This window comes from Epargyreus clarus, unplaced genomic scaffold (assembly GCF_041222505.1).
Source record: "Epargyreus clarus isolate Ecla_fem2 unplaced genomic scaffold, WU_Ecla_fem_2.2 ptg000003l, whole genome shotgun sequence".
Taxonomy (NCBI): domain Eukaryota; kingdom Metazoa; phylum Arthropoda; class Insecta; order Lepidoptera; family Hesperiidae; genus Epargyreus; species Epargyreus clarus.
In genome coordinates this window covers 17255251-17276508 of record NW_027332211.1, presented here as the reverse complement: position 1 = coordinate 17276508, position 21258 = coordinate 17255251, and the positions used below count along the sequence as shown (strand labels likewise).

Genomic DNA, 21258 nt, shown 5'->3' with positions numbered 1-21258 from the left:
GTTAAGCTTAACAATATGTATCTATGTCTATATTAGACTTCATATATTTATATCTATCGATTGAAAGAAGCTCTTTACTGAGCGTCGAGAGATAGCCCAATTCTAAACTCTATTCTGAAAAATACTCTCTGTTACTTTAGATGTCCTTTAATGATCTTTTGTGTTAACTGTTGACGAATCAATCAATTGAATCTTTGCTTACGAGTGGTAAGTGCTGGTAGTAATTCCTTCTGAAGCGATATTAACGAACCCTTTGTTCAACTTCTGTTATTACTGCTGTTATATACAATATATCGCTGCTGTAAAGCTGCTATGTAGAACTCCTGTGTTTAAGATAGAAACTTGAACAAACGTCTATATGGGTTACGACCTTTTGCCCGCGCCTTCGCTCGCGATACGAAGTAATATTTTCACCCCCTTCAAAATCCTCTCTTAGCGGATGCCTACGTCATAACATCTACCTGCATGCCAAATTTCAGCCCGATCCGTCCAGTGGTTTGGGCTGTGCGTTGATAGATCACTATATCAGTCAGTCACCTTTGAGTTATATATATTTAGAATTACAACAGTAATCAGAAATCGACTTCATTCTTGTCTATATCCAAGAAAAGTCTATATCCAAGAAATGTTCACACACAGCAATTACTACTTAGATACACCTGGTCTCCAAGGTCCTTTGCTACATATTTAGCATTAAAATACTCAATTCACGTTAGTCACTGTACTGGTTGGTATTCCTGATTAAGCAACCATCGACATCCATGTGAAAGCATATGGCCAGGGCCGAATTTGGTGATTTTGAGGCCCTGTAACGATGGAAAAGCGGAGGCTCGTAAGTATGTTCCCAATAAAACGATTATTTTTTCGTCAACTCGTTCAAAAATGTATTTAAACGAATAATGTAGTAATTACGTAAGTATGTATGTACTAGTAATTAGTAAAATGCGAAAAATACAATTTGAAAAATAGTGAATGCTGCTCCGTCCAATGGATGTTTTTTATATCTATTGTGATAGCTCCTCTCTTGCGGAGGCCCTGGGGCGGTGACCCCGCCTGCCCTCTCCCAAATCCGGCCCTGCATACGACACGTCACTTGATGTGAGCGAAAGTAGTCTTAACTGACGGTCCCTATATGATACCTACTAGTACTACTAGTGTTACTACTAATGTAGTAGTTTGCATGAAGGTTCTTTAAGTTTAGGGAATACGGGAAGTTGTTCATCTAAGGAATAAATGTCTTTCCGCTTTCGAATCTTAGATTCCTTTGGCATAGTGTAAAATGCTGCAGGTTAAACGTACTCCTAATGTTGTAGGTTGTATTACAAAAATCTTGAAAGATAAATCTCTCTGTTATTACAAGATTTTATTAGCACAACACAGCAGCGCTTAACACTGCTGTTATTAGGCAGAAATTGGTGTTGTGGTGATGCCGCCAGGGTCGAACAACAGAGGGCTCTACCACCTTTGGTACATAGTTGCAAAGAATCACACACACATCATCTTCGTAATCGTCACAATCAGTATCTTGTTGGCTTGAAATCAACATGTAATTAATCTACTTTTATCACTTTCACATCTACGCGTCTGCTACTACATCTAATGTAGGAATGATAATTGTCACGTTCATGATCATTGAGTGCTGATGTCGCGTAATTTCAAATAATCTATTAAAATACCAATAAATATTCACTAATTGCTCGCTACTCTACTCATGTGGTCCTCAATGATGTTTGATTCCCATGTAGGTACCTGTTACCCGATTAGCGAAAAAAATTATAGGTATGTCCAATGACATTTCATACTAGGTATGACTATGATTGCAACACACGGAGGATGTTATTGTACGTGTGTATGTTGTCTACCCCATTGACGCCGGCGGTAGCTTAGTGGATTGATGGATATTAACATAATACGAGGTGTCGTAAGATCTAGTGTAGCGACAAAATCTTATTATAGTATGTATTTATTTCGCTCGGCAGCGTATATGACATTTAGTAAAATGAATACCTATACAAAAAAATGGCGTCTTTGATTTCCATTTTTTCGGCATGATAAATTATTCGGCCTGGTTTATCATGTTTTAACACAATTGACTTGCTTTTGACAAATATTATTTATATGTACTAAACAAAATACAATACGTATAAGTACTTATAAAGTACTAAAGGACAAAGTATGATCGTTAATGTAATGTCATTGTTCCGTAGTTACTGAACACATCCGTTCGAATGAAAGTGGTCGGACGGCGTGGCGTAAACAAGGAAATCTATGGAGATGCACCCATGAGAAAGTGTGACCTTTGTTCCCGACATATAAACACACCATTCTTCAATGAAATGGAAAGTAACTGATATCTTTAACTTAGATATAATACCAACATATCAATATAATCGACGTATCACGTAAAAGTATCTAAAATACACACATAAGAGGGATAAATAGTGTATATAAAGTATTTATAATTTAGGTACGTTTAGACAATTACGTCGATGGAAGTAACAAATTGAGCAATGAAATTACAGAATTATAGTATGAAGGCAAAGTAATGGACATAACATTTACAAATATATTGTCTATTGATAAATATTCATCTCCTACTTTGGATGCATTATTATACGTATTAATGTGTATAATAATTTCATATTATACAAATATGCGTAACCTCTGGAATTTGGTATAAGTGCTATATTAAACTAGTTACATATTTAAAAGCTTACGTCACTTTGAAGTTTAAATTTGATGAAATTAAATAATTAAATGTTACTCAATAACCCGTCTTCAACAATGCAACTAATTTCTGAATTAGACGCAAAAAAACGCAATTACGCATTACATAGCCAGAAAACAAATCTCATGGGAATCCGAACGTATTATGACATCGGAACGTAAAAGCAATCACTGTTACTTGTTAGCGTTACATAAAAATTACGGAAACAATCGAGTGTTAACATCAGCGCAGATTAGATTACGTTCAATTAGGTTATGGTAGAGTCGCGATCAGAGTGGCTTGCGGCTTGCGGCTGCGGCTTGCGGCTGCGGCTTGCGGCTGCGGCTTGCTACTCTAGTAAACAGCAGTAGACTCATGTAAAGCTTTCATTGTTATTTTATATTTTTGTAACGAGTTAGGGATCTTTTAAATTCGAGGTTAAATAAGAGGTTATTTGCTTTTTAAAGCTATTTTTTTAAACTTTTTTCATTTAAGTATGTATGTAATAAGTATTATTATCGATTATTATTATAAATGTAAAAAAGCTACTAAAAGATGCCATGGTAGGTACTTATTCAAAATAATTTGACTAGTTTTTATGTCTCTTTATGTCTCTTTATATAAATGGCCATATATTCTGTTATATCTTTGTGAAAATTACAAAATAAATTATGACCCCTTATGACGAATTTAGAACGTTTCGTGCAAGACTATGAGGTCTGCTTAGTAAGTAAAATGATTTAATTAGATCATTACATGAGAGCAGTTTGTTGCCAATAGAATACATTTTCCGAAAAAGCATTATTCCCCTTAATAGGTTAAGAAAATATTCATTAAATTAATTCAAACATTGAACAGCCTGTGGTTTGTTGCGAATAATAGTAGAGTTGTACACCCGTTAATTTAAATACTCCCGGAAAGGTCTTATTAGCTTCCGTAAGTTAACAAATTATTGAGTGGTTTTCTTCGTTTCCTACCCACGCCTACAGCCGTCATACATAATTTGATTGGCCACATTCAATCCTTATCCTTACTAATACTATAAATCCGAAAATAACGTCTGTGTGTCTGTCTGTCTGTCTGTCTGGTTGTCTCTGGTTCACACCTAAACCACTGAACCGATTTTAATGAAATTTTGTACAAAGATAGTCTGAGACCCGAGAAAGAACATAGGATCGTTTTTATCCCGGAAATCCCACGGGAAGTAGGGATGGCGACCTAAGATCAATTAATAGGAGATTCGATCTTCTGGACCAAAAAAATCGATTATTTTAATCGAAATTAGTAAGAATTGAATCGTAAACTATGCATTTGATCAAGTGATGATCTTTAGCAAAGTCATCCATGAGCCCACGAAGGTTTCAGAGTTGATACGACCAATTTTTGCCAGATGACGCTACTGCCATTCCAATGAAGGTACGAATTTTCAGATTTATGTATGTTAGTATGTCATATTATTTTCTTTTAAACGCGGGCCGAAGCCGCGGGCAAAAACTAGTGGGTCTATAAATTCATGTTTATCAACTAGAGAACCGCACTGACCGCATGCAGGTGCAGGCAACACTCGTAACAATCGACCAATGGGTTAAAGGTCATCGAGTACTATGTGCAGTGCGTACCCTTTCAACATGATTGATATTTAGGTAATATCTACTCACAGATTGTTACGTCAATATTGCGAAGCATGTTTTAGCTGTTTATGATAAGTGGCACATGGACTAGCTTTGAGTAGTGGTACTGCCTATGTTCATTGACGGTTTTCGATAAAAAAATACACCTTAATAAGATATAAATATTAGTATACCTTACTTTTTGTTGGGTTGAAATAGCAAACGAACTCGCAGTCCCCGTATTGAACCATCACTTACCATCAGTGGCCATTGCCATACATGGACATCTGCATTGCAGAGGTTGCTGATTCTGCAACACCACATAATAGAGGTTCTACTTGAAGCCGACTACGGATGCTTTGATACTGGAGAGATATGAGAACTAGATGATCGCTTAATATGTAAGCCAGCCGGGAACCACACATCCACGACTCGACGCCCAAGTCGCCTAGTCTCTCCTAAAGCTTCAGAGAAGCCAGGGGCGAAACACGTTACTTCATGTCGAATTATACAATTGGGTACTGTTGGATAGAGCTTCAATAGATCCATGGACACCAGTATATAGTTTCCGTTATTGCAAGCTTGTTTCCTACTTCAATCTCATTAATAAAACCAGTACGCTATGTGTAACTAGGTTTCCATGTAGATCTTTGGCACGCTCTGTCATAGATTTTCCTCAAAATAACAAACTGGCATAAAGTATTGCTTTGAATACAATAATGTTATTCTCTAGCTGATATTGTGAGTAACCATAAATATTGTGTAAATGGTAATGTTACCTACATTTAGTTGTTAGTCTATAAATAGACATATGATGCAGTTTTCATAGATGTTTCTTCTGGTTTAAAATTAATTGTTCAATTAGATTGTTACTTTTACTGATTAGGTACATATTGTCACTTCATACTTCATAATCATTGAAGGAATTCTACTTGAATTCAATCACAAATGCATGTCTACTTTTTCTGATTATGTTGAATGCCTCGTTGAAATATGTTGTATGACTTACCATACTTACCACACTCTTCAAACCATAGCATCGTTATTTTATGTTACGGCCATAGATTAGTAAAGATTACTCACTCCTAACAAGAAAATGTACCCAGTTTTGAGAATTGAAATAGTCTCCGTGCTAAAAATGCCCCTAAAATATTTCAAATAATTATTTTTTTATTATGTAAATTACGCGGTATTAATTATTTATTCGTAAATTTTCTCTAAAAATCTTTTTATTTATCAAGAATTCAAAAAAAGAACTTACTAATAAGCCGTTTGAATGAAGCCATTCAATTTCAAGGCGGCGAAGTATAATCTATGGATACGGCAGGAAAAGTAATGCACCCTTACAACTCAAACACGATAAATTCTGCCACTTTTAAAATTTAACACAAGCGGGATCTTCCACCAAAACATTATAACGGACGACACACTCCAAGGTATTTAGGTTTTCAAGTTTAAGTATAACTGAGTATGCGTTATGGATACAAGGATGGGTATTTCCGATGCTTAGTATTCAGTGCACAGATAAGCGTGACCTGAAGGTAAGCGTTGGGCGGATAACCCGATTGTACGAAACTGTGTAGTTCAGTGTTTCTCAAAGCGGACGTACCGCCACAATGTCGCCCACATTGTGGCGGTACGTCCGCTTGAGGCTAACAAGGAGCGGTGTAAGTTTCCGAAAAAAATGGGGGGTGTGGCAGGGTTTTGGGAGCGATGGCCGATATTTTTTTATATTCTTCAGTAAACAGTAATGCGATATAGGAAATTGTTTCTTTATTCTGACTTATTTTAGAGGCAAGTTATCCTAATAAGAAAAATCTTTTTCGTCGCTAACTCTTAGCACCGCCACTGCTGTCTGTCATTCCCCTTTTTGACAACTGGGAGGCACTAAAAAGGCAGTAACGGGTTCTAAAAGAGTGTAAAGTGTAAAAAGCCGAAGTAAGTTTGAGAAACACTGGTGAAGTGTGACTGGGAGCGAATTGTGAATAATTATCGTAAATCGAAGAGTATTCGACTAACAATGTGGTAACGAATGCGTAACAGCTTGTTTGCGACCTTGTGGTGTGTTGCTAAATATTCAGGTTTGATTGAGTTCGCGTGCTAAAAAATGGATAATTGGAGCCTGTCTTGAATGCTTGTAATTTTGTAAATACATTATGTAAACGTGATAAATATTTAAGTTAGGTAATTGTTGTAATGAAACATGTTTCCCTTTAACTCTAATAAAGAGAAAAGGAAATTATAAGTGTTTATAAATAAACCCGTTAAACATAACTGTAACATACTTAAACTGGAGTATTTATGGTCTTCTTAATAACACGATGATATAAAGGTCTGTCAGTGCATCAATCTTCAATACCTATATATACTCATATAATTAAAACACTAAAGAATATTCCAGTCTATACAAGGTAGTTACTATTGAACTGTTTTTAAATGTTTTCCTTAATCAACAATTACCCTGAGGTAATTTTTTAAAAGTTATACGTTACTCACCTCTACCAGTTACATATTTGTTGCGAAGCCGCGTTATGTCACTATCATACATTAAAACGTGGTTTAAAAAATAATTACATATAGCCAAATAAAGAAAAGGCAAGAATTCAATAAATCTGATAAGCATGTATTTTACAATAATTTAATTCAATGTCACATGCGATTCTTCTAGAAAAGTTATTTACGTGGCTACTTGACTGTTATTGTGTTTCGCGGAAATGGAAACCAAACGAGAAACGACTTTTCATCAACATTACACCGGTAACAACAGTAACAGTTGGTAAAATTGTTTAAAAGTACATTTATTGTTGTGACTGATCAGAAATCGTTGAATTAACGCAAACTGCATAAGGAAATTATTACTTACTCGTAAAAGATGTGAACAATATTCTTCACGGTACAAAGACGCAAATAATAACAGCAACACATAATCATACCACCTTCTTTATCCTTCAAATCGGCGTGATACCTAAATCATAACTAAAGTTAGCGATTTTTTTATTAGTTTTTGGCAAAGATCTCCCGCCGGGCTAGGTGATCATGCCCGGGGAGCGGCCGCGCTCCGACAGTCTCAGTTCGGAACTTGTATAAATACCAGATGTTTAGAAAACTTCGATAGCGTGATTCAGAATACTCGTGGCGCCATCTCTTGACGAGTAGCGGGAGGTCGCCACACTTTGTACAACAAACTAATTAACCAAAAACCGAAAAATGCTAAGGTTACCATTAAAAATAAAACCATTCAAAATGTATAACTTGAAAAAAAAAAAGAACGTTTATGTTTTCAACATTTTATTACAATATTTAATTAAGCAGGTAGATATCTACCCAAATTCATAAACAAAAACGAAAAAGTATTATTTCTTTTTAGCTTCTTATAGCCTTTTTTACATTGTTTGTCTCAAATATCCAGCCAGTCCTCAAATATTATGTAAACTCAATCCAACTAATTATAAAGAAAATAAAATGAGTGAGTGAAAAGACATGAAAAGTACATAGTGCGAAATGAGACAGATAGTGGTGTAAAATGTGGGAATATCTAGCCGTGCTGCTCATCGGCTTCTGGCTCGGTGTTGCCATATTCCTGTACATCTCCTGCTACTGGTTGGAAGAGATCTTGGGTAAGTTTACAATCGACATCAATATAACAGTCACTAGTAATCGTAAGATATGTTAAACAAAGATAAATATGTTGAAAATGAAGGTATTTTTAATTTGAGGCAGCAGATTTTTAAAGCTATCAATTTAAATATACTTTTTTTATATAATAGTGGAAAACGAGCATGCGGTCGACCTGATGGTTCCCTGGCCCTTACCTCACGTGGACATTTCAAATCAAATCAAATTAAAAAAAAATGATTTGATTTGAAATGTCCATTTAAAAAAAAATTGATTGATTGATTTGATTCAAAATAGGTTCTTTACATAGCACTTTTTGAATCAATACAACTACCACTTCACAAGGTGTTTTGTTATGGAGAAGAAGCGGCGGAAGAAACTCCCTAACACAATCACATCTATAATCAATCCTAGATAAAATTAGAATCCAACCTGAGATGGACTACAAACGCGTTGCTACTGCTAACTAAGAAGCAACGCCTGAGTAGCAAGTATGTCTCTCTTATGTCCCTTACCAAACTTATAATGTTACCTTCATCATCAACCCATTATTGTCCCACTGCTGGGCACGGGTCTCCTCTCATAATGAGAAGAATTAGGCCATAGTCCACTGCGCTGGCCAAGTGCGTATTGGTAGACTTCACATACATTTTAAGATTTTTTTTATTATTTTTTTTTATAATGTATGCAGGTTTCCTCACGATGTTTTCCTTCGCCGTTTAAGCAAGTGATAATTAATTTTTAATACGCACATAAATTTGATAATCAGAGGTGCGTGCCTGGGATTTGAACCTCGGACCCCTCAATCGAGAGGCCGCGTTTCTTAACCACTAGGCTATCACTGCTTATGTTAATGTTACCTTACTTACCTATATTTCTTGCAATTGATTTACATCTCAAATGAATATCCCTGCTATACAATTTAATGTATAAACGGGTTTACATTTAAAATATTTTAAACCTATTTATAGCATAGCAATTATAGTTATGTGGTATATCAAGAATAGCTTGTTGGACTAAATGTTTGTTCAATAAAAATTAAAGAAATAACACATACCGACGGCAATTTCAAAACATTTTTACGCGCTTAAAATTCAAGAAGGTCGACGACTTTTAAAAATATTTTCGACGCAAAATTAAGGATGTATGCACAGTAAACAACCTGAAATACTTCAAACACCTTCATTACTCAGATCACAAGTCATTTACCCGTTAAAATAAAAATAAACAGGTTGTAATGACAGTGTCATTTGATTTATTTAATAACTTGTCACGAATGTCGCAACACTAGCTAGCAATTTTCTCAAAATAATGTAATTAAGAAATTACGTACATATTATATAAGAATTTTTGTAAGTCAAAGTATGTAAAAGTAAACAGAAAAAGATTTAGTATATTTCTTTATTTTTATAACTTGATTTTTTTATTGTAAATGAACTGGCGGCATTTATATTTGTCTCACGCTTCGATCACTAATAGGTTCCTACTAGTGAGCGAAGCGCTCTTCTTCTTGTATGAACGAGAAACGTATACAAAATCCGTCATTGTGGATTACATTCTCAATTGAAATCAGTTGACAGCAGTGATAGCCTAGTGGTTAAGAAACGCGGCCTCTCGATCGAGGGGTCCGAGGTTCAAATCCCAGGCACGCACCTCTGATTTTCAAATTTATGTGCGTATTAGAAATTAATTATCACTTGCTTAAATGGTGAAGGAAAACATCGTGAGGAAACCTGCATACCTGAGAGATTTATAAAAAAAAAAAAAACTCAAAGGTATGTGAAGTCTACCAATACGCACTTGGCCAGCGCGGTGGACTATGGCCTAATCCTTCTCATTCTGAGAGGAGACCCGTGCCCAGCAGTGGGACAGTAATGGGTTGATGATGATGATGATGAAATCAGTTATAGTTACCTAAGCAACATTTTGATGATTTCAGTATGCAGACATCATATAATGAAGCACAAAAAATAAACAAAAAACTTTGTTTACGCTGAACATTTCCAGCGGAATAATAGTTGGTAACAATATGCAGATGTTTAATTAGAAGACAATTAATTAGTGGGATTAGCAGATACCCGGCAGTTTTTATGACACGAAACTCGTATAACTAACGTTGCTTTGACTTATCAGTTCCGCGATCGCAGTAATGACGCATTTGGCCGATTTCGTCTTATTCAGTAATTCAGACTTTTTGCGCGTTTAAACATTTATCCATTTCCAAAATTATATATTTTTAATTACAGCTTTTTAATACAAAAGTCACAAAAATTAAATACTTAAATGATCAGCCACTCAAAGCACAAAAAGTAATTGACGAAAAAAGTAGTGTCAGTAGGCAAGCTAACTGCACTATTTTGGTACTACTTACAACAATTCTACAGGTGCCTAAATGTCAGCTTTAGAATTTTATAGAACCAAGAAGTTTCAGTCATGTACCTTCTGGTAAATTTAAATTTGCTAGACTTAAAATGAGGAAGTCAAAGTTTAGATACTTTAATAATTTCGATTCATATCGATATCAATTTTTAAAAGGTTTGGGTTCCTTTAAAAAATTACATTCAAGAGTAAAATAATATACTAACAATAAAAGCAAAACTCAATATACTGGAGGTTAAGAAATCCATAGGACATAGGAAATAGGACTATGGCACAGGCCACGAACCTTAAACATAGGCCCTACGCTACGCCGTTATCTACAAAATCCTAGGGCCTACCGGGCGCAAACATCTTTTCCCAAGAAATTATGTAGGGTTTTTGCTATGTTGTGATGAATGAACTCCTTTGTTTTTTTTAAAATAATAATAATAATAATGTAATTGTTTATTTAAAGTAACAAAGACTTATTTATTTAATTACAATTAATTTTTTTAGGTACATTACAATTTTATATGTAGGAAACTGCAATGGGAAATAAATCTACAGTCTACTCTATTGCTTATCATCTTCAGGATGCTGTTTGTGCTATCCCGGACACGGTACATCAGGGAGCTGCATCTTTTTCTCATCATGGTGTAAAAACAGTTTACATGAGCTTCTGCAAACATCCCTGATGCACTACAGTACCTTGGTAGTCCCATCAGCATCCTGAAACCATTATTATATTGAACTCTAAGAGCATTGTAAGTTTTTTGGGTGTAATTGGTCCAAAGACTGCTGGTATAAAAAGACGTGGAATAAGCGTTAAATAATGTAATTTTAACTTTAAGAATTGATGATGTATACCATACTGTACTGGCAATACAGGATATGCAATGAAGTCATGTCATAAAAAGCAATAAATCACATAGCTATTCAGATTTTTTCGCATAGTTTTTTTTATTTCTATGTTATTTTATGCTATAAGGAAACAGCTTTGTACTTGCCTGATATGCAATAAACTCCCTGTAATGGATATGATTATAATAATGGGTAGGTTCTGCCATAAATATTATTTTACACAATATAGGCACGTTTAAAACATTTAAACATAATTGCTACCCATTTGGTATAAGGACGGTAAGGGACTGTCGCCCATGGACAACTGTGCTCAACCTCAGATAGGATCAGGGTCCTACCTGAGGTCGGCTACAGATGCGATGTTATCCTTGACTAAGTTGGAATGCCTTGTAGAAGTATACGACACCCTTCAAACCAGGATTTAGCAGCGTTTAATAAGATTTATGGCTGAAGGGCTGAAATGGATGTACCAAAGTCCCTTCCAAACCGAATTGCGACGGGAGCCGTCGCACGACCGTTCACACGACTAATGACAAAAAACATCAATGATTACAATAACTATAGTTAATTCTATAAAGATCTTAATAGGTAAGTATGTTGTAAAAACGAAGTGATTATTACATTTTACATTTTTGCACTGCCTAATGAATAATTTACATAATTTTACAAGCCTTAAGAGAAACAATTCGACAACGTCATTGTTAATTAGTCAGATTAAATTAATAACTGATGATATCATCACTAATTTAGTAAACAAATTATAGAATTATATTGAGTTATTTTTCAATGGCTGCGTACACCAAGTGATTCAATATACAGAAATTGCTCATATTTTCGGAATGCCATTGTGTCGTGTGTATTAGCATGACAATACCTTTTTATATTTATTTTCTCAATTTATCATCCATTATACATACCGTGGCAATGAATAAAGAAATATTAATTAGTCCTAAGTGATTGTTAAGATCATCAGAAATATTAATTATCTTAGTACCTAATTTATTCTTATTTCTTTAAATTTCGTATTATTTTTCTTTTATGTCTCCTCCTCGGTAGGGATGTCGTCACGAAATCGACTTATTGAGGAATCGATTTCGATCGATTTTCAGTCGATTCGAAAATCGCCATTCTTTTTTTTTTGTTGTAATATCATTAAAACTACCTTTTCTTTGTATTACTGCTGCTACCTACGTCCAAGTACAGGTCGTTTACCTATGTAAGTAGTCCACTCAAATATGATTAAAGCACTACTTTAGACACGAATGCATTACTAAGGACTAAACTGAAACCCCCCGGCCTTACTACAAACCAGAAAATCATTGAAACTGTTAAAGTTAGACAATAAGTGACTAATCATGTGACGGTAGCCGCCTGCAGTTAAATCACGAAGGGTCAGTTAAATCACTATACCTTTAAGCAAAAGACTAGACTATAGATTTATTTCTCAATGCGGTTTTCTACATATAAAATTGTAATGTAACTTAAAATTTTAATTGTGATTCAAAAATAAGTATTTGTTACTGAAATAAATAATTAAATAAAAAAAATCGCACAAAAATGTTGCATGTCACACGTAAGTTTAAGTGACTTAGATACACTTGTACAGCACTCTGCTTGTAGTATTGAACTCACAGTGCACAAGACTTCTTTGTTAAAGAACTTTAAGGGCACAAATGTTTAGCTTTGATTTACTTTAAGTATAAGCACCAACTTCTTATGTTTCCTTCCCCTTTAAAAAAACAATTTTAAAATTTCTACAGTTTATTTCATTAAACGTTGTTGAATTGTTGATATTAATTAGTAATATTACTTTAATTTATGTATAAATTCATATCATCAATCATCACAATTTTGTTACATTCAAACCTGATTCTACATACAAAAATTATACCCTTTTAGTTTTTAATAAAACAGAATTAAATTAAAATGCAACGAGCGTAAATTTCCAAACATTTTAATCTGTGGGCTTTGATAAGTAAACTTATCAAAGTCTGTGGTAATAAAAACATTATACCATAGAGTTCTATATTAACATCAAAATGTTCAAAAATCGAATGTTTCTTCTGTGCAGATCTCCCGCAAAGCAATGCGATATCCAGCGCTTCAAGCACGCGGTCTACTGGCGCGAGCGGTGCCCACGCGCAGCTCAAGCGCTTGGTGGCCCGGGTAGTAGAGGAGGCTGCAGCGCTACCAGCGCTCGCGCGGTACGCCGCCGAACCACACACGCCGACTGAAGCTTCGACTTATGAAGATTTGTTGGCGACAGCTATTCTGAATAAGGTAAGACATTTTTTGAATAGTTTATTTTTAATATCTACATATGCAAAGATGAAAATTTGAAACTACCTCTTTAAAAAAATTAAGTATAATTGCCCTTAAAAATTACGGCATTACATTTTTTTTTGTATTCATTATACTAAAAGTTACAATGACAATTTATAATTATTATTGGTAGGTACTTATTGCATTTTTTCTTATTGTCATGGCTCATTATCTACGTAAGCAATTATTTTAAAGATATGATTGTGTTTCCCACCATTTTATGACGATTCTGTTATTATGGACCCGCAGATTATGCATACATCAATTAAAGTTGAACCTTCAAAGTAATAACTTGATGAAAATATAAATGTAAAATTCTTATACACAAATTTTGATTATGCATCTGTAACGCCTCATGTCTTTAGATATAAATAAAACCTACAGTGAGAACTCACCAAGTGTTTTTTCTTCCGCCTTTGCCGCGGACGGGGAACCGCAACATGCGTAGTTATATGAAAATGTAGGCAAACATGTGATGACCAGGGCCGAATTTAAGGGAGGGCAACCGGGGCGGTCGCCCCGGGGCCTCCACAAAAGAGGGGCCCCCAGAATAGAGACGTCGGATTTTTTTTTTAATTCCGACTAGTAAACACTATATATATATATATATATATATATATATATATATATATATATATCTTTTCCTTTGATATTTTTTTCGCTGTTTTTACCTTTATCTACAGTACTTTGTACAAACATGAATACTAGAAGAATCTACCTGCGTTTCACAATAAAATATTTATTGAAAAATTCAACTGAAAAAATTGTTCATTTTATTCAGAAAATAATTTGGGGTCAGGGGGCCTCCACTCCTTTGTTGCCCCAAGGCCTCTAGACCTCTAAATCCGGCCCTGATGATGACGCGATTTATTTCCGCGGCGTTTGGCAACTATGGGCATGACATATAAGTTTGCGGAATCCTCCGTAACTGAGGTGGTCGCACTGCAGAAAACTACAATGCCGCTAGTTTTAGAATAAAATAGCTATTTTGCACCTGCACGCGCAGACGGAAGAAAATTCTCGACGAGTTCTCTTCTTAACTGTCGACATTGTTGCTGTCATTATTTCTGTAATTTCCCGCTAATTGTTTATTGGTTTAGATTTGTTTCATGGCGGATTTGACGATTACCCGCACGCACCTTGGATAATGGTGATCACACCAGTCCTTGGCTTACTTTTAAACATATCAAAGTGTTTACTTTTTTATAACGTTACGCATGTAGGCTTTAACGAAAGGTACAAAAATTTATTTCAATACGTTTTCCTGAAAATCAAACTCTAGTTATTACAGATAGCCTTTTTTGGTTTTTAAGAGTAGGTGTTTTATAAAATACCCGACCATTGGGGAATTTTACTCAGATAGGTACTGAAACTCCTTACCTCACTACCATTCAATGCATATTGGGAAGCTCCAGGATCTCGAGAGGAACGCTTGCGTGACAAGAATACTTAGTATTTGTTGAAGGCAATTAAGTCTAGTCTTAGGTTTATTAAATTGCACATAACCTACACATTTTTAAAACACTTATTTTGAATTAATTGTTAAAGACCACAATAATTATATAAATAAATAAATTACAAGCTAAACGCAATAACGCGAATAACTCGCAAAATGTATGAAATCAAATCTTCTTTATAATAGAAAATAGGTTAAAGGATCTTATCAAAATACATACAAAGGTTATGTATTCCACAAATGAGCACAGAATTAATAATTTAATTAGTAATGTAACTTTATACAAACAAAGTAATTAATAGAAATCGAATACATCGAACACATTAGCAAAATAATAAAGGGAAACTACAATAAATTGCGGATTCTGTTTGATTTATACTTTATAATATATCCGTTGTTTCGACTAATTAGGTATATTATTAGTTAATATCTCTTTGAAACCAATAACAAAGTAATTAAACGATCATTCGTGCAATAAAATCACTAGTGTTGTTATTAGGTTTATACATTGTGCTATAGATAATATCGAAAGGTACTACATGGTACTACTAAATACCACCACTACGTTCCATATCAATTATCGATACTATCATAACCAATATATATAAAGATACAATATGCGATATATACTAGTAATACAGCGATCAGTATATCTTTTTGCTGACATGGACCACATAGGTAGTAAGCTACATTTCATAAGTATAAAATTCTCTAAAATGAAGTTAGAAACGTAACGTCGTTGACTTAAGTATCTTTAGATATGCTAGTACAATAAATATAAATACAAATTTACATTTCTTTTTTTGTTTTGTCTAAAATGTTAAATACACCAAATCACAGATAAACAGAAAAATAATCCAAAACTTTCGTTTTTTATTTATAACTTACATAATAAAGGCTTAGATAGTTGGTTTTATCTTAGAATAAAGGGCTTAAATTATAGCCAAACACTTCAATTTTATTTATTTGTGCCGAGTACCTACGTATAAATTGCTTTTAAGCATAACTTTTAAGTCATAATCATACATTATTCGTTTTTTACGCAGCACGCAAGCAGCAAGCGTTAACACTAATCTTAGTCTTAATCACATAATTCCTATAACAAACATTACACAAGTGTCAAGATTTTCCTCTGAATTAATCCGTAGACAAGACAGGATGCTTCAAAGGTAGTGTGTATGAAGACTAACCTCCGACATTTCTATTAGATTAATGATAAATCACTGACCCCACATACAATTGAGTTCAAACGGGTATTAAATGCCTACATGAAACGCTCGTGTGCAGACAGCCTTACACGAACCCATATAAAGACGACGTCAGCATGTACGTTCGCATGCACTAGGGTTTTAATTAAGGGTCTTCAAACAACACCTGTGTTTTTTTAGTTTTTGTTGACACATCTTTTTTAGGATTAAAAAAGGTATCCAATTTAAAACAATACACAGAAAATGTGAGAATATTTTTATTAATACATGAATGAAAAGTGAGCGCCAAAATTAAAACCTAATTTTTAATTAAAAAAGTTAACTATTACATTTAAATACCCAGAGGCGTTGTTGTGCTTTGAGTTATTGTTCAGTCTCTAAATATAAAAAATCCTAGTTGCAAAATGTTATGTGGAGGAAACATCTTTTTTAATACATAGTGCCTTTCTTACTTGTACCAGCGGACAAACAACGCTGTGCCACTGACATACCTTACAATACCGAAAGTATGGTAAACATTCTAGATATTAGATATTACCGTCCGAAATTCATCATATAACATAAGCTATGACGTCATCATTATAAACATAGTAGATGAAATGAATTAAGATAAAGTGTCGTAACTCATATTGTTTTGTACACAAATTAGCGATTAATTGACTCCAAGATTTTATCTTACAAACTACTATGTTTGAAAATCATAATCATAAGATAAATCATCTCGTAGACAATTCAATACGTGAAGCAAGGTGTTTCGACATCTGTATAGTGTAGTGATAAGAAGTATCGCTATCCTGCCGATACGGTGTTATCGTGATAACAGTTTCTGCTAAGCCCAGACCGTTGGACCGCCTTATAAAGAAATGGTAAGTTTTAATTCGTTCCCACATTAATTGTGATCTGTAAGCGCGTGCCCGGTTCTTATGATGACAATTATATTTGTGTTCCATCGGATATTTCTTAAAGAAAAATGCTTACGTTGTTTATGACACTTTTCGTGGTGTTTCTATACGTTGTCAGTTGGGTGAGTTACACAACGGTTTTGGAAAATGTGTTGTAACAGGTGTGCTAGATCCGTGTGTTTATCTTTATTGGTTTTCGAAAGCTTATAATTCGTAATAAAGCTATAGGTATGATTATGAGGATTAGTCGCTTTGTGGTAAGGATTTTTATATATTTTGTCATCAAGGTGGAACTATAGAAGTGTGTACGATAATTAAATAACATTGTAATTTCTAGAAAAAAGTTGTGATTTGCTCATCATCATCATGATGCTCTACTTTTTGAAAAGATAAACAGTGGTAAAAGACGAGATAACTTAGATTAATAGTCATAATTACCTCTACATAGTACAAGAAGACATCCATCTTTTTTATAAATAGTTTAGTTTAGTTGTTCTATTACTACTTCTAGCCCTCAGCTCCCAAATATACTTGAAATGTAGCCCTATCTACATTTACGCTTGGGCAGTGTGTCCCAATGCTGGGCACAGGTCTTCTCACAGAATGAGTGAGTTAACTTCGAAATTTTGAATGTATTGCACTCGTTCAAGTTATTATTTTGATTTTCTATCATTTATAATACAATGATAATAATAACTCATTAATGATGACTGATATATTCGGGTTAGCCTCAAGGTTTAACATATTATTACTCGTCACCTTCTAGTAAATATGTCTTAGGTATATAAAACACTCGAGGATCAAAGGTGGTGCATGTTTACGACAAAAACTGCAAGACAATTACACTATAATATTAAATTGCATTTATAATTATCAAAATAATTGCTCCTATATTTTATTATAAGTTCCTAATTGCTACTTATTAAGAGCCATTAAAAAGAATAATAATGTATTGGTGAATAAGTTGTTTTTGTAGCAACGTCATTATCAATTATTTTTATTTTGTTGTGTATTTCAAAGTAATGTTATATGCAATTTAGACTTTTTGTACAGTACGTAAACAAATCCATGCCAAATAATAATGACAACTTAATAATTCATTTGTATTTTGTAATAAGTAGGTAAGTATACAAATAAATCTAAGTTTCAAACCTAAGTTTGAGCATTTTACGTCGAGATAAATTTTAAACACAGAATAACCACGTGAAATATATTATAAGGATTTATACTTGATTTTTTGTTAATTGTGAACAAACATTAATTAATACCTTGCAGAATGATTAAGTAATCCTAGAACTTCATTTTCTGACTTTTAAATTTTCGAATTATGGACGTCTAAAAACGTGATTCTCAAGTGATATTGCATTAAGCTCTACAAGGCCTTAACAGTTAACATCCCCAAATACTAAGTACCTATGTCAATGTCACGTTGTGGTACATAAAAAAGACTAGTGGCTTACAAAAGCATACACAAAATCTAGCTTTTTAAACAAATAGAAAATAGAGTATGCCAACCCTATTCTACAACGTCAGCGCGCAGAATGCAACGCCGCGCAGTGCGAAATCGTCCGGCCGTGCGAGCATCGCTCATTGTCACAAACTGACAACTGACACAAATATCCAACACCACGCCCCCCGCATGGAGATGTACAATTTCTTCAGCGGCATCATCAGCTACTTTCCCACTGGAAAAGAGGACCAGGTTTCTATTTTCTTGCGATCTTGTCTTGTGATTGTGATATGTTAAGTGTCGTTGTTTAGATGTTAACGCCATTATTGCCCATTAAAAGATAATAAAACGTTTAACGCCGTGAAGTGTCACGTTCATTTCAGTTATCGCACGTCGTAAAACTGAAATTACAGTGATAAAATGTACCTATTCAATCGGAATTATTCAGGTGTACTGTATTCACCATAAAGCAACAGAAACGTGAGATTTAAGATTATTTTTGTAGTCGCGTCTTGTTGGGACGGTAGGATGTTACGATAGATGCATTCTGCTGTAATATGTAATACTTGACAAATACATAACTGAATGTAAAAAATGTTACGATACTTATGACATTTTCGTAGAAGTAAAAGATGTTTGTAATGTTCGATCTTCTGTACACGATTTTACCGAGATGATGAAGATATTGTCTTGATTGTATTATTTAAAAAAAAAATACGTGTGGCACTCGGAGACTGCCGCGGTAAAGCTATTGCATAGCATTTTTGATGCTATGAAAACGCTCAGAAGGAATTCCAGAAATACAATATATTCTTCCATAATCATCAACATTTACATTAATACATCTTTATCCACTATTTTATCATATCTCCATTATATAAAACATTGCAAATATCAGCTGACATTTCATAACTCCAAGCAAGACTGCACATTCTAAAATATAAAATAGAAAAGTATTTAATAAGTGACGTAAAGTATTAACAACCAGCAATATAAATGGATCAATGCGATGTGCCTGTGACATTTGGCCGAATGTTACAGGTACATCGCATTTTTCATTAATAAATGCACTTTGTTTATTCATATTTAAACCACTTTGTACACAAATTATTTGTACCATAAATCATAATGGCGTTTTGATTTTGTGCTGTCAAGTCTGTCAGTTGTAATTGTATGTTTAAAAATAACAAACACTCTTTTACGTTATTTTATCAATCCAGAATTCAACATAGCTTATGTTGATAAAACATATTATTTTGATAATATGGTAATATAATTTTGAATTTTATAATGGGAATATAAAATATACTTCACGCAATTTTAAGATTTCTGCACGGATTATAAAAAAATGTGTATTACTGCCATCTGTGTTCAAGTTGACGAATTAAGGTTATCAAATAAAATAATAAGGAATGTAAAATAATACTTTATTCAATTATATCCATATTTTTCTATTGACAGTCAACAACTCGGTTGCCTGGAGACTTGATATCCAACAGTCTTCCACCGCTATTTTCACTTACACCACCAGGGGCGCCGGCAGCATTTGGTCAAGGTGACGGCGCACCAGTATGCCATTTTCAGTTCTGACTTCATAATGGAGTCTACCTAATCTTCGGATGACGACTCCGAACTCCCATTTAACTCTTGGGTTGGTGTAACTGCGGACTTGTACCTTATCACCTTGTCCGAACTCCTGCGTTGGCGGTGCATTGTAATGTAATCTGGATAGTGGGGCGGATTTCTTAAATAAGGCATACATATAGGTTCTTACCTCTCTGCCGAACATTAACTGATAAGGTGATAACTCTTTTGTATTAGGTGTACGTCTCAAGCGTGCCTTGACAGTTAACAGTTTATCAAATAAACTTCCGCTCTTGCTGATATACAAGAACATTCAGATATTAGCCGATTATTTTCTTTTTGTACATTCAAAAATTTAAATTTTAGCTTTGTATATATTTCTTCAAATTCGTACCTGTATTTTATTTCCTCTTCTAAATTTTCTTCTTCTGTAAGCCATTCAATTTTTTCTTGAATCGCGTAGAATTTGTTCAAATTTTCTTGTAAAGAATTCAGTCGTATATTTATTTCTTCAATGTCAATTTTTTCTATTCCCGAAATGTAATTTTCGGTTCGTTTCATTAACCCACGTAATGTGGCTCGTATTTCCTTATTGTTTTTTAGTTCATTCGACATCTCGTCGCCAATATCAAATAAAATAATAAGGAATGTAAAATAATACTTAATTCAATTATATCCATATTTTTCTATTGACAGTCAACAACTCGGTTGCCTGGAGACTTGATAGTTGGATATCAAGTCTCCAGGCAACCGAGTTGTTGAAAGGTGTTACTTATTTTCGTTACGGAATTTCTCGATTCGGTCGCCGCGCTCAAAGCCCGCGATAAAAGCTATGCAATAGCTTAAAAAAATAAGTAGCAAACGGACATGCCATCCACCTGACGGTAAGTGACCACTGCCGTCTCTGGACATGTACAATCTACCTAAGACAGGATTAGAGTCCTGAGGTCAGTCACAGATCTGATGCTACCCCTAAAGACGACGATGGATCTCCTCGTATTAGTGACTCTCCCTTACCGGACCCTTAAAATAAAGCAGCTTTAGAATACTAATCTAACTACAAAATAAATACAAGTAGCTATATACCAGTGTATTTCAAAGTGGGCGATAACGCTCCCTTGTGGATGCAGGATGGCAACAGGGGGGAAGTAAGCAGGCTTTACAAATACCCTTACTAACGATAAA

The 21258-nt window shown here is 34.3% G+C and overlaps 1 protein-coding gene across 8 annotated transcripts in view; it reads left to right on the top strand.

Annotated features, from left to right (window-relative positions):
• The window catches only part of M7BP (Myosin-7a binding protein), a 104739-nt gene that overhangs the window by 74153 nt on the left and 9328 nt on the right, over positions 1-21258 (top strand). For 3 of the 8 annotated variants that reach the window (XM_073091609.1, XM_073091603.1, XM_073091652.1), the window contains exon 5: positions 13223-13431. In XM_073091609.1, coding sequence (XP_072947710.1) covers positions 13223-13431 — 209 coding nt within the window. Of the gene's footprint in view, positions 1-7684; positions 7935-13222; positions 13432-18531; positions 18742-21258 lie in introns of those variants that run through there. The other 5 variants (XM_073091615.1, XM_073091626.1, XM_073091634.1 and 2 more) reach the window with 4 other exon arrangements.